At 38.6% G+C, this 15,451-nt stretch overlaps 1 protein-coding gene across 1 annotated transcript in view; it reads left to right on the top strand.

The window, feature by feature from the left end:
• Positions 1 to 8,697: 8,697 nt before the first annotated feature.
• ascc3 (activating signal cointegrator 1 complex subunit 3) overlaps positions 8,698 to 15,451 on the top strand; it is a 96,742-nt gene continuing 89,988 nt past the window's right edge. The window contains exons 1-4 of the mRNA XM_058648080.1: positions 8,698 to 9,001; positions 9,468 to 9,609; positions 12,054 to 12,204; positions 13,992 to 14,569. Of these exons, the coding sequence (XP_058504063.1) occupies positions 9,520 to 9,609; positions 12,054 to 12,204; positions 13,992 to 14,569 (819 nt within the window). The 5' untranslated portion in view covers positions 8,698 to 9,001; positions 9,468 to 9,519. The remainder of the gene's footprint in view (positions 9,002 to 9,467; positions 9,610 to 12,053; positions 12,205 to 13,991; positions 14,570 to 15,451) is intronic.

Below are 15,451 nucleotides of genomic sequence, written 5' to 3' on the forward strand. Positions count from 1 at the left end.
TCAACAACTGCCATGCTTGTTCTTCTTCCTGTACTTTGGAGCCAACCATAAGTGGAAGTAGCCTCAATAAGCACCAATTTTCAGTTGCATTACCACCAATGGTTTTACGGGAGGCAAAGGTTGGTGGTATAGTTTGGGGACAATTTGTCCTGTCTTTCCACTTGTATGGAAACTGTTTGATTATTCTATTGAGCTCTTCAAGAGAGAAATATTTTTTCTTTATCAAAATATCTAAACACAATGCCAGTTCTAAAGGTACAATACCCTCAAGTAAATCATGAAGTACATCAGGTGGGTAACCTGTTGTCACATGAAAATGATTTAATCTTTCAGTAATTGTACACTGTCTTTTAACTCCACGACTATGAGTGTTACTAGCTTTTGCTGCTTTAATGTCCAACTTGTGATGCTCTTTTGTTCTACCTGGGAATGCTCCTGTCCTGACCTCAAATTCATGAAACAGGGATCTCTCTCCTACACAAAATCTGCAAATGTGTGACCCACTGAAACTTTCAATAAACCCCCCAACTGAGTGGGCACCAAGGTTATCGGCAATCACAGAAAATACAGTGCCCTTTATTATTTTTCCTAAACAGGGGACAAAAAGACCATCTTCTTCAAGTCTTTTCAAATCACTTAACAATGGATCTAGCACTCTGGGATAACCAAATTTCTTAATGTCGTCTGCCTTGCACAAAATAGATAAGTAAATAGATGATAATGTGGACCTCAATACAGATGGAATATCAGCAAACACCCAGTAAACACCTGTTACCTTGTGCTTCTTACGAGAGGTTCCTAATGGATTGCATATTTCAAAGTCATCACAGTAAAGTAGAAGTGAAAGCCTTAACTCTTCTCCACAAAGAAATGTGTTTTCCTTGAAGTGGGTACCATCATGAAAACTAGTGTACTGACATGAAGAACCACAATGTCTTACACTTTTCAAAACCTTCTCCTGGATGTCACTATTTTTCAGAACTTGTGACAAGGATTGCAAAATAGGTATATACTGAAAGGTCTTTCCTTCTTTTGCATCTAGTATATACTCAACAGGTTCAACAATAGAGAAATGTTCTTTTAAATAACGATTTCTCTTGTATGCCGTGCCAAGAGGGCCTTCTTCACTAAAGGCTACACTAAGAGGATTTAACTGGCAAAGGCTTTTTACTAAATCTGTGATCACCACTTCTTCAACAGTGCAGTTATGGTTTTGTAATGTGCTATGGACGATATTTTTAATAACAGGTGCAGATGCTGAACAAGTAATAAATTGAAGCTCCTCTACAATCTCATCTATACATCTTCTAGGCACATTAAATACACAGTCTAATTTAAGCAATAAGGAACCAAGCTCATCAACAATAACCTGGACTAAATCTTCACCCTCTTGGACAAATGTTTCATCAGAAGTAACTTCACTTTCAATCAAACTAATATCCTCTGTTACCTCACTTTCCTGACTTGAATGTGTCTGGAATACAGTATCTTTAAAATCTTCAATGCAGTGAGGATTGTGCTTCCTACTTTTATGTGAAGCAAAAGTTGAATATATATTCGTGCTGTAGTCACAATCTTTGAAAACACAATTAACAGTTTCGTGCTTTTTCAGATGAGTCCCGAGGTGTTCAAAATATTGCTTCTCTGTGTTAAAACTACATGAATTACATACAAGACACGAAAATGAAACTATCTGCCCTGACTGTTGAGTCTGTGTATGATTTCTAGACAAATGTGCATGAAGTGCCCCCCAACTTTTAAATAAACAAGGACAATCTGAGTACAAGCAGGGTAGTGACCGGCCTTGACCAGTGTGTGGATGCTTCAACCTATAATGTTTTATGAGCTCTAAACGTTTTGATGACCTAAAATTGCATCTTTTGCATGACCATCTCATATCACAAGAGGCCTATGCTTTCTCCCTGATGAATTTCTCCACCTCCCTAGACCTAAACTCTAATTGTCGACAGGCAATTAAATTGTGGTATTACAACAATGATCTAAAATATGGAGCCACAATTTTAATATTACGTTATGATGGATGAATAATGGAAAATAACAAAACAATATTATATCATGCATACATTATTTTCTACTTGCCTGAATGATGATAACAATCTTCAGTTCTGATTTGCTTCCTGTTGATGGATAGAAAAATATTTTAATAAGACTTAATAAGAAATAAACTGTATCACGATCAAACGTAAATGAACATTTTCTTTTGTCTATGCTAAATAAAGCAATTAATACATGACATTTCAAAAGATGTATTTGCTAGTAGAACTTAAGCTACATTGAACTACAAAAACATGAATGCTGAGATGATGTGGGCTTCAGACCTCACAGCACAGCCATGCAGTTTGTAAGCTGTGCTAACTAGCTTCTTGTCAAAAAAAAGTAAAGAAAGAAAACTGCTAGCAATGTCAAACATTCATCAGTAGGCTATCTGCCCCTCATTCTCAATGCACAACGTTAATTCACTAACATAGCGTTACTTCAGTGTCGCCACCAAACGTTTTACAGAAAAAAACATGTTCTACTACGCTGACGTCAGTTGATTAACGTTATACCGTTATGTTGGAGCTTTTTTAATACCATAGCTTTAGTTATTTATTATTTATTTAGTTATTTTAGCGGAAAAAAATGCAGCCTTCGCACTTACAGGCCAGCATGGACCAATGTGGCGTAATGCCAACTTTAAATTAACTTATGAACAGTAACATATCTTGCGTCAAACTATCAAAATACATGCGACTTATATATATTGTCAAACATTTAACAGAACGGTAATAACTTACCTGCGAAATGACTGCCGTACGCGCTACACCTTGCTCTGTGATCCTGTAACGTCCGGAGCAGCAGAGCCAGTCCTGTTGTACTGTGCGCATGCGTCGTGCATGCGTTTCAAAATGCTACATTTTCAGAGTAAAGTTTATGTAGTATTTCTAGGTTTATGTATTTACTACTATTAAACATTTAAATAGTATGAGAAAACCAAAGTAAAACTTACTCTTCTACCATAATTCATGTATTACGTTAATAAAATGTTTAATTTTTACTTAAGAAACTCTAGTTCTCACTGAATCTTAAAAAAACAAGGTAAACATTATGACAGTTACTCTAATAGAGTTTACTGCACCAAAAAGTCACTTTTTTCAGTGTATAATGTCAGTTCCACTCCTGTCGGCCAGGATAAGATATTTGAGGCTGTGGTGGACAATCCTGGAAATCTTAACATTGAAACAACATCGGACAAATCTCCTATCCCAAATTCAGGTGTGGCACGGTGGTGGATTAGGCTCAGACTTTGGTGATGAACCCAACCTGCCTTGTGTCAATAGTTCAGACTGCTGCTGTAAAGATGTGAGATGTTTTCATGGCCCACTTTGAGCCCCGGAATACCAAGTTGTGTTGTTTCTATTTCTACAGCCTTCCTAGTCCTGTTCAGACCTGGGATAAACATCCATCCTGGGAGATCCAGTCACGACCTGTGGACTGCCCTAAGTTCATTGCATAGCTTCAAAATGTGTCCTGGAAATGTCTCCTCCGTCATTTGATGTGTTTGTTGAGACAATGTGGCCACCATGCGTCTCAGACCACTTCCAAATGTGGCTTGAGTGATCAAATCTGAAGACACATTCAAATTTTTTTATTCCACAATTGAATCACTACTTCCAACATGAAATCACAAAACAAACGCCTTTCATGAACACAACAGTGACTTCAGTGAACTTCAGTGTCCTCACAGATGTGAATCTTTTAGAAAACCTCTGGGATGTGGTGGAACAGCAGATTGGCAGCAAGAACGTGGAGCTGACAACATGAAGTAGAATCTCATCCATCTCGCGGAAACCAGCACCACAAAGAACTGAGTCTGTTATGGGAGCAAAGCTTGGCACTACACAGTGTTAGCACACACTTCCTAATAAAGTGCTCTCAGTGTAGTGAACCAACCCCCCCCTCCCAAAAAAAAGAGAATATGCCAGTTTGTTTCTCTTTTAAAAAACGAGTTGCTGACACTGTTGGCTAGTTGTTTGTTCAGTAGTGCTTTATACAGGAATTCTGTTTGGCCTCATACGTCTAGTTTTCTTTCGCAGTTGGGTTCGTAATTCTTTGTCTTTGCCTGTGGGAATGTCATCCACAGAATAATCACTTTCAACATGGCGCATAGTGGATTCAACAAAATTAGGGATGACAAGTCAAACATGAGATATTCACAAAAATAAATATCAAACTGATGCATTGTATTTTACAAGTGGTGCCCTTCGGTGTTTGTGTGTGTGTGTGTGTGTAGTTGTCAGTCTGTATGTGTGTTTAGGGGATAGAGAGGAGAGGAAATATTAGAATGAATCATCCCCCACTCTTACTAGCTGTTGAGGCAGAGATCTCTTGAGTCATACCCAGAGTTCAGTGGACACCATCCATGCGTGTGTGCGTGTGCTTGTGTGTGTGTGTGATTAGCCTGGCCAAGAGAACAAACCACTCAGAGGAATAAAGCAAATGTTGTGAGAGAGCTGATGAGACACCTTCTACACAGACTGAAATTACCGAAGGTAAATTATGAATTACAGTGGGGTTGTCTGGCTGAACGCACATAGCAGGACGCTTCTAACTCCGCTGTGAAGCAAGGTACAACATTAAAGAGAGAGAAAATACAACATTAAAGAGTACGTATCATGGAGACTCAAACACATTTCGCCCTTTTTGTGCATAGAAAAATATAACCTTTTCAGTTTCCTGGAAACAAAAGATCCAACTACATTGAGAAAAAGAACTCAAGGTCTAAAGCCTATAAATGGCCACTTATATGTGCAATATTCATTCTATCCTTCAGTATAAAAATAAAAATAATGGCCTCAATATTATGCAAGTTTCATAAGCATTGGGGCTACAAATATATGGTTTGACTGGGGATGGTGCCAGTGGGGGGGTCATATTGCCAATTAATCAAAAACAGTTAATCACTTTTAAAGCATAAATGAACGTATGTCTGGTAGATAAAAAGACAACAACCAGCGCATGTAATTGACCAACACAGAGCAGTGTAAAGTCAGTTGTTGGTACTATCAAAACCCATCTCTGTTCCTGGTGTAATATCAGCCAGCTGCCAAATCAGTGATCTGGTTAACACAAACACACTACTTGTAGACAGAGTAGCTCAAATCACAAATAATTGGATGTAACTCTGTACTTCTAAGGGTTGCAACCAATTTACGCTGCCACAACCAAGCACTCATTCTCATTAAATCCGTCTGTATGAGAGTGAGTTAAATCATAGCAGGTACAATATGGAGAGTCTTTGCAAATGGATGTGCAGTTATGCTGCACAGTCCAGGTGAGCATCAGTAGTCAGTAAGTGGAGACAATGGCAAGCTGAAAGGGGTAAGGTGTTGTTAAAGTTGATGACATACTAATGCTGTCAGTTGCATGGAAGATGCACACTGTGTAAGATCAATTAAACTTTAAATTAAACGGAGAGTTTCAGGACAAATTTAAAGCCGAAATCAACAAATATACCGGCTACTGGGATGTACAGACCTATTCCATTACCAAAAACAAAGATCACAAGAACCTTTTCCATCATGTTTTGCCACACGCTGGTTCCAAGGTTAAAGAAAAGTTCTTGCATTTTTAGGACATCTGTAAGGGATGTCAGAATGTCACATATTTAAACCATGGCTGGAGGAAATCATTGTTACTCACTGGGCTGGTTAGTACTTGGTATAAAATCGATTCAATGAGTGACTATTAACCTCCCCTACTAATGCATGCATTCAAGTCAGATCATCAAGTATACTTTATGTATCAGTAAACCACAGAGTGATGTAAGCATCTCTGTTTTTATGAATAGTTATGCAGGAAGACAGAGATATGTCACTAACCTGAACTGCTGCTTCGGTGCCTTTGTGCACGGCCACTTTCTCAACACACACAAATCACTAACCGTGTGATGGATGACCCACTGTATCCTCTGAGCCCCGGCTGCTCCATTAGATTGAATCCAAATTGTGCTTCATAGCCTCTTTTCCAACTTAAAATAAGAATCAAGTATGAAGCAAACTGCGCTGTCTCCAAAATATGATGAAACTGTTAAAAAGGGTGAAATACACTGGCGTTAAGGCTGAAGTGAACTGTCAAACTGAAGTGATCCCCAGCAAGCTGCTTAGCTGCAGACAATGTGTTTACACTATGCCACTCCATATCATTCACCTTTTGTATTCACCCATAATAATAAAAATAACTGTTGTGATACCTGTGATTGCTGTTACAGGGCAATGAGTCCAGGGACCGGGATTAGCTAAGTGCACTTGTTAATCCCCTCAACTTTGTACTGCTGCCTACCTACATGAACCAAAATAGCAAGTGCTCTTAGAAATGCTTATACAGCCCATGCTATCCAGGGTCTACTTCATCACATGATACACGTAGGATTTTAGGTGTGATGGGTAGAAATGTGCTACATGTCATCATGTTTCATGACTTAAATATGGAGCACGACCGCTGACATCGTTGTCCTCTAAGAGTGTACCTCTGAAGAACTTTTCCTCACATATTTAAGATTCATAACCCTGTATGCTCGCAACCTAATTTTCTTACAAACTAGTTTTAGTAACCAAAATGGCAAGAGATAGAAAATGGTTGTGTATTAAGCACCACCTCCGCAGCAATTGGCTGAGGTATCAAGCCAGACGTACGTCTATCTCAAACTGATAGTTATAGATTTTAAAGTCTTATCTGGACATTTCAGTGTGCATTTGTATTTTTGAAACATCCCCAGATCCTTTCTGTGTTGACTTTGCTTGTTATGTCACAGTTTGTGTTGGCTTTCTGCCGGTGCTCTGGTTTCCTCCTAACACATGTGTTAAGATGATGAATTTCCCCATAGGGATTAATACAGTGACCAAAACTTAACCGTACCATTCTGTTTGGGTTTTGGATATGTAATTCTGTTATTAATCTGCCTTTGTACCTCATCCTGATGTGGTATACCTGCATCCTGCTTTATGTTTCCCCTCCAGTTCGTCCCCTCATCTGCCATTTAGTAAACCTACGTCCTCACACTTGCATCTTTAGATATTTCGCTTTTTTTTTTTGTCTTATTCTCAGTTGTGCTCTGCGTGTCCTTGTCATCTTGCTATATGCATCTTGTTGTTTGGTTATGTCAGATTGCCTGTGTAGCTGTGTGTCTGATTTTCCACCTGTTTATCTTCAATTAAGGTTACTCTACTGCATCAGCCTGCCTCAGTGTGTTGACCTTGTTCAGCCCCCCCCCCCTTCTCACCTGGCTAGTCTCCAGCATGGGGATCAGAGCCCCATTTCTTGCCAATGAACACAGACCATCCTCTGCCTGGTAACCACAATCAACACCAAGCCAAAGTTTGCTGACCCCCCACAAACATTCTGTCTGTTCTATGTCTGCGTCACAGCCAACATTGGCTTCTGATCTGCTGTCAGAAGCCTATGGTTGATGAATTTACCCATGTATATAAGACATTTGCTCCTAAACCATACTACTACTAAATGCTTATTTTTAAAAAAGAAAAGTGTAATCCTCTTTTCGTCACTGATTTTCTTGTAGATTCTTTTTATATACAAGTAAAGAAATTATGGTTTGTGTGAGATTTAATGACATACATGACCTTCGAACTTACATTTTAGTATTTTCACTCTGACGCACATTCAATTCAACCCCAATTAGTACCCATGAAAGCTGTGCTCACCCAGAACAGTAAAATATAAGTAAAATAAGTAAAAGTAAAATATAATAAGTTGCACTTATACCCCAGGGCACTTCACCTTTTGTCTTCTTTACCTTTATTTAATCTTATGTGGTTTTTAGAGGTTGTTTTGTTTTCCTAACACGTGTTTTATTATATTTATTGTGATGTGATTTGTTCAGTACTGGACACAGAAGATCTCTGAGAAATCCACTTTGATTCTGGTCTGCATGGGAATGTATGACACACATTATTAAGTTGATGTGAAACTGAATTGAAAAAATATAACAACATTTAGTGCTCAACTGATGAGCCTAACATTATTTAATCATGGCAAACAGAAAAGGAAAATCAAACCTTTAAAAAAAGCTTCTGCCGTATTTCAAAAATGATTTCTATTTCATTTGTGTTTCATTTCAATGTTGGATGACTTGAAAGAAAAAGAAAACGACCCTGCAAGAGTTACGCTGTCGTAAGCGCAAACGTTCTGTTTGGGTGCGCTTGTTTTAGTCAACTGGTTCATCGAAATAGGGTGGAGTTAGGCGACTCACACAGAAGGACAACGACGTTCTGTAAAAAAAAACAAAAAACTACACAACGCGGGGACTTATTTTGACCCAAGACGCAGTAGTTGTCTCCTTGTATTTTGTCCCAATGCAATGCAAGTCCCGGTTTGGACTGATTTACACAGCTGTATGTATACATCGGTGTGATTTAGAAGCGTACTCTGTTCCATGCGCTGTGGTGTCGGGAAATGTAGTTATTTTAACCTTACAGGGAAGCAAGTATGTGTCGTAAAAACTACAATACCCACAGTCTGTAGCGTCCACGTACGTATCTTGTGTTGACATCTGCCGGTAGGCTAACCCACATGCGACTGACGTTCCATTCTACTGGGCAATTTATAAGGTACAGCCACATATGTGTAACGTGTTATGCTGTCTCATAGTCACTCTGCGTTTCCTGCTGTCTGTCTCTCACAGTGTTACAGCTACAACGGCTCCGGGAATGGCTTTTTTGTAGACAAGCTAACATTAGCTAGTGCCTCAGATTTATACACCATGTCAGTGAGCATCGTTAATTTTGTTGTATAAAGTTAGCAATCACGGCTAAGGTATAATTTTCTGTGCATTAGCGATGTTAAAGCTTAATGTGGATGTGTGTCTCACGATTCTGTCCACAGAGAACAACTTTTGCGTCGTTAGTTGTATCACATTATGTGGATTTGAGATACCATTAACAGTTCTTGGGTGACTTTACTTTAACGTGCGTCCCATTCACCAGTAAGTTTCTTTTTCCTGAATAATCGGACGTTTGTTACAATTCCCCCAGTAACGCCCTGATATGGCAACGAGACTTCCGTGTACACAAATAAACAAACAGCAATATTTTACGACTGTCAGGTGTTTAAGTTAGGTTCATTATAATGCCGAATAATTCGGAATACCCAAACGATGTGCTAGCAACATGCCTTGTACTGTAATGTGAGCCTGTCTAATTTACAAAGACAATTCCATCTCGTTCCATTTCGTACAATTTGATAGACAGGTGTCATAATGTTAAGTCTGCCTATGAACTGAAACCATACTGTGTTGAAGGGTTTGTATCGTTCATCCCATGAACCAATGAGTGTTTGTTTCTTTAATAGGCTGACATTCATATCCCACATACTCTCAAAAAGAGCAGGCCTATTAGCAGAGACCATACAGTTTTAAAAGTATGTTTAATATGTGTGTTTCTGTCTGTCAGTTGTAGAAGTAACCTGGAAAAGCAGTGTATGGATGAAAGCTTTTAAACAACGATGTCTCCTCCAAGGCTCACAGGTGCACTGCGCTCCTTCTCCCATGTCAGTAAAAATGAGGATTTCACAGAAAAACCCTATGATCTGAAGGTAAGACCAACCAGTGGATACCTGAAAACGTATACTTATGCATATATGTATGTATATACATATATACATTATATATCATTATTCTCATTTACATTCGAAAAACATATTTGCAATGATTACTGCCTGATATTTGTCCAGATTTGTGAGAAACAAAGATGTTCTCTTCAGTTTGCAGAATACGATGCGTATAGGTCAAGACATTAATCTAAAAGGAATTGCAGTAGGCTATATTGCGATAAATTTGGGGCGACTGTAGCTAAGTGGTAGAAGAATGAGTTGTCCTTCATCTTGAAGTTTGCGGGTTCGATTCCCAGCTCTGCTACTGTACATGCCAATGTCCTTGGGCAAGACACTTAACCCCACGTTGCTCCTGATGGTTATCAGCAGCATGTGAATCTGTATGAAAGATGTGTGATAGAAAATGTGCTGCACATAGATGTGTGAATGACAAAACTGTACTGTAAAGCAGCTTTGTAGAGCAGTTTAAGTGGTCATCAATACTAGAAAAGTGAAATATAAATACCCACCATTTAGAACATTGAATCTAATGCAATACTTTGCAACTTTTTTTTAACCTTGAAATAACAGTTTAACTGTCATTTTGATGGCTCGCCGCCTTGTAATATGCTCAATTGATTTCATTCCTGCTGTGCACCTGGAATCTGTCTATGCACCATGTGAATTCAGTGAGTTAGGGAAACGTGTAAGAAGGGAGATACTTAATGATTGACAGCCCCTCAAACAAATGATAGTCAGGCACATCAAGTTCAAGAGAAATGCTGAAGGAGGTCAGTTAAAGACTTCAAATTCATCAAACATCTGCTCTCATCATAGCTTTTTTGCTACAGCAATAGCACGTCATGCAAAAGTTACACTGTGTTGCTATAATATCCTAAAAGCCATCTCCACAGATAATTGTGCACTGCTCAGCCTGAAATTAAATGTCAAGTGGCATTGAATGGCAGTTCTTTGTTTCAAGTGATCCGGGTCACCAATTAGGTAAAATCTGAAATCACAGCAGGACATGTCTTGCGATGTAGGTCACATTGTTTATGCTCAGCAATTCCCTGTTTCTTTGATCCCAGTGTAAATGTGCCTGTCATAGTACCATCTTAATAGCCAACATGCATATCCTTGAATTTATCATCCCCATCCACAACTGAAAATGTCTTCTTTTCAATTTCAATAATTGCATCGTGGATTCTTCTTTGTTACAGTTATTACATTTATGTTCCCAATAATCTCACCAATTTTATTGCTTTATTCTTATTCACTGCTGGTTCAGGTATGTGCAAGTTGCAACTGTAACTTGCTTGTGGTTTGGGACATCTATAGTAATTTGTGTTACTTCCTCCTATGACACTCCTGACATAACCATAAGTGTACCTGCTTGGTTCCCACAACAGAAAATAACTATACAATGATTGTAGAGAGCTCTTAACCCGGAACAGTGGTTGTGTCTCCCATTGCTGACATTGTGTATGGTCCTGGCTTTGCATACAGTGATGTAAGGATGGAAAAGTAAACTATTTTTTTCCTCTAAGATCAGTTGTCTTCCTGAAACTTTATATTAAATTGAAAATTGCACTCAGCCGTTTACTTGTACCCGACTCACCTCTGGTGTTAAATCCTCTATAAGCAGGAAAAGTGCTTCTCTGGGTAAAAGATGGCTGGTGTCACTTTGAGATTATCTCAAAGCTTGTGTGCAAAATACTAAGTTTCATGGAGGCATGGAGATGCTGATTGTCATGGAGACATAGTGTTAATGCTTTTACTCCTCTTGAAGCCTTTACTGTAGGACTGAGATTTAATCCTTCACCGCTCTAATGGGAGAAGATTATAAAAAAAGTTATGCTCACTTTTGACTTTGACAAAACTAATAGGGATGCATGTGTAATCGTGGTGTATAAAGAAGTCATGAGGGATCAGAAATATTTTTCAATTTTCTTTCTCGAAAACAACCTGAAAAAAATCATTCACTCTTTTTGCAGTAGTTTCAAACATTTAATACCACAATGCCAGTTTGCAAGTATACTTTGCACAATTGATGGCCTGTAATGGCCTGAGCAGCGATGTTTTCAAGTTCTCCATTTGTCCTTACTTCCCATTCTTGTGAACATGAAACTATTGATTGATGTACACTGTCACAATAAAAAAAGATTTAAATTGGATTGGGTCATAGTATTAGTTCTGAGACTTGGTACAGACAGCAGACATTGTTCCGATTGATACTGCTATAAATATGCAAGATGAACCACAGCACAGCCATATCCTGTTTTTTATTAAATTTCTGCACAATATTGGTAAACAATATTTGGGCACATTGGTCTTATTCAAGTGTAAGTTAGCAATTAGATATACCTCGGGTTATCAGAATCATGATTGTTTGTCTTCTCTTTCTTGAAATGTAATTGATTTTCTCCCTGTGTCCCTGTGCATGTTAGACCAAACGTCTGAAGCGCCAGGAGCTGTTTGCCAGAGAGGGCTTGACTTGGCAGAAGATTGTCCATTTCTGCACTGAGCATCAGGACAAAGCTAAACAGCAAGCTGCCAGTCAGGAACTGAAGAGCCTCCTTTTGGCAGCCAAACAGATTGGTAATTAACTCCTCAGCCTCAAATCCATTGTTATTTCTTCTAATCTATTTCCATGTGTGTTTGTGTTACAACGACAAAAACATTGCCAGAAATAACACACTGTCATTTATTTTTAGACTGCTTGTGTAAAAGTGAGTATGACAGCCCTTCCAAAATTCTGCCTTTAGATCAGAATCAGAAATAATTCAAGGTTAACAGAAAGCATCTTGATTGGCAGTTGCCCCAATTCAAGGAAGGGTTTTTGTTTTTTGTTTTTTGTTTTTTTTTTTCGAAACAAAAAACTGAAAAAAAATTGTGCAATATGATAATCAGAATGCCAGGGCAAATATTGATATTTTAATTAAGAAATGCCTGGTATTATTATCACAGAATCTTTGTATTGCGATATTATTGGTATCATGGACCATGTATCGTGCATTGTATCGTATCATGAGGGACCCTGTGATTCTCACCCCTATCCCAAAACACAAAAACTTAAACAGTTTAAGTGGAAAAAAAACAGGTATATAATATCAAAGCTATTACAAAGGCTGTTGTTTGGTTTGTGGAGCAATTTTCTGGTACATCATTAACCTACTTAATGAACCTTTTCTCGGAAATAACTTTCATGGACAACTAAATTGCTTTCCATGTTTTCTTGTGAAGAAAATAGAATTGGAGGCCGTATTTTATTTATTTATTTATTTTAATTTTGAATTAATGAATAAATGAACAAATGGGGTAACTGGACGAGACGGGGTAACTTGTAATCTTTGCTGAATGACTTCAGTTGGAAGCTGAACTAATGTCAGATATGGAGCTCACATTAAATTGCTCCCTTGTTCCCTCCATTATTTTTTCTCCTTCTTATACATCATTCAAGAGTAGCAGCATTTGTTGTTACGACGCTCTCCACTGTCTTGTGTGTTGAACCTGCCCTCTGTCTATGTTAGTGGACACAAATATGAAGTTTGTGCTAAGCACACTCGGGAGAAGATGAAAGCAGCTATTCTGTTACACTACGTGCAGCAACGAGTCAATGGTGGGAGACTTTTTTAATTGGTTGAAATTCTTTTCATCTGTTTTTGCTCTTCTCTGCCTCTCCAACCTTCCACACTCTCTTCTCCCTCTGTTCCTCTGACATTTTTCCTCTAATTGGACAATTACGCTATACTCCTTGTAGTTAAGGGTAGTTCTGGCTGAGCATGAATTGTTTGGATATTATTTAAATGAGGTGTAGGAAACATAAACGGTGGTCACGTGTTGTAGCCTTTTTTTTCTCCGAGGACCAGCTGCAGATTCTTTTCTGGAACTATGAATAGCACACAACTCAGATTTAATGGCCATACAGAAGCCACTAATGATAATAGAGGTTGAAGGTGATTGTTACAATCTGTAATAATCCTAATAACCACCATCATTAAAATGATGATGCATATATCAGCTTTAATTGTCTTTTAATAAAATGCTCATCTGCAACATTTAAACTTGTGACTGGCGTCAGTGTTGTGGCAGATTTGTATATTTTTGACTTGCATTATTAAGATGTGAAAACCTTGTGGTTCAGAAGCAGGTCACACGTATTAACTGACAAGCCTCGACATTTAAGTTAGTTACTGGTTTTAATGTTATGGGTAATCACTGTTTATGATGGTGAAGTGCTGCTGGTAATGTTACAATCGTCGTATTTAGTTGAGTTTAATCCTGGCTTAAAACAGGTTTTAATGAGTGGGAATGTGAGCCAGTTGTTTAAGCATTAAACAATGCTTAAACGATATTGCTTAAACATGTTGTGCTTTGATTCACAGTGGGGTCTGAACATGGTCAAGAGGCCATTGAAAGTGCTGCTGTCTTTCTGTTTGAGACCTTCCACAACAAAGACCATGTGGGAACAGAGGAGACCCGCACCATTCGACAAATGTTCGGCCCCTTTCCATCAACTGCAGCTGATGCCTCCTGTGACTCTGTTGCTCGGCTTCTGGCCCCACTGGAGAACTCCCGTGTTGAAGACTTTATTCAGACCCACAGCTCCCATCACAACCCCCAACGAGGCTCCACTTTTGGACGTAACATTGCCTTCTCATATGACTGCTACACATTGGATCCACTGGAGGACCTGCACTGCGCTGGCATCAGTGAGGATCAAGTGAGTCTAGACTTGATCAACTTCCTCAACAACCAGCAGAGTGGGAGGAAGGCCACCAGTGAAGAAGAGGCGTCCACCTCAGGCAGATCGTCCAACTCTGGAGATGGAGCTGTCCTCAGAGCAGAGGTAGAGAAGTATCTGAACAGGGGCAACATGAGCTCATCCAGCCCAGAGGAGCTGTGTACATCCCTGTTTGAGATGCTGGCTTCTCACAAGAGTGACGATGAGCTGCAGAATGAGGTTTGTGAGATGCACTCTATCTGATAAATCTGTTGAATTATATAGGATTTTTTTTTCCTAGGATATAAAATTGGTCCTAAATGAGATCCAAATACAGATGGTAAATGTGCAGAAGTACAGTTCAAATGTTATGGTTGGGTTAACCGTATACTCTTAGGTATGAATGTGAGTTTAAAAGGCTGTTTGTTGTTGTGTGTTGACCTGTCTAAGATGTCTCTGTCTTTTGTTCTAATGGTTCCCCTGAACTTAAACCTCAAATTTCTTAGGTACAGTATTACACTTAATATTGCCCTTTTTTCCATTGATACTATTACTTTGACCTTCACCAATAGCCCTTTTGGGTTTTGACCCAGATGCTGAATGTTTTACGTCATAGATTTTTTATAAAGTCATTTTTGGCCTTTATCTTGAGACCTTTTTTTGACATTTCTAACTCTCTCCATAAGTCTGACCTTCATTGGTAATCAACACTCAACATGTACACATAAAAACAGAGGTCAACCTTTTTCATAGCAGTATGAAGAATACTGATTGTTTTTTTTAAAGGTTGCAGAAGAAAGTTCATGGGTTCGGGGTTTCCTAGATACTGGTACAAAGCTACATTACAGTATATATTGATGACTTTTGGTAAAATAATACAAAACTTTTTCTGAATCTCGTTACTTTTGGTTCAATTTAATGATTCAATGGAAATTAAAGAAAAAAATAAAAGAAAAGTGGTCCTAATTATGAGGCTGCATTGACATTTCAATGTAGCCACACTTTTAAGCCAGACATCTGGTTCTTGTCCACTGTGTTCTGTGTGGTAGGGGTTATGTTTTTGCCCCAGCTTATTAGTAGCGACTGGTATATCTGTCCTGTAGACATCATATAAGCAGTTAT

This window comes from Solea solea, chromosome 13 (genome assembly GCF_958295425.1).
Source record: "Solea solea chromosome 13, fSolSol10.1, whole genome shotgun sequence".
In the NCBI taxonomy this organism is placed as follows: Eukaryota; Metazoa; Chordata; class Actinopteri; order Pleuronectiformes; family Soleidae; genus Solea; species Solea solea.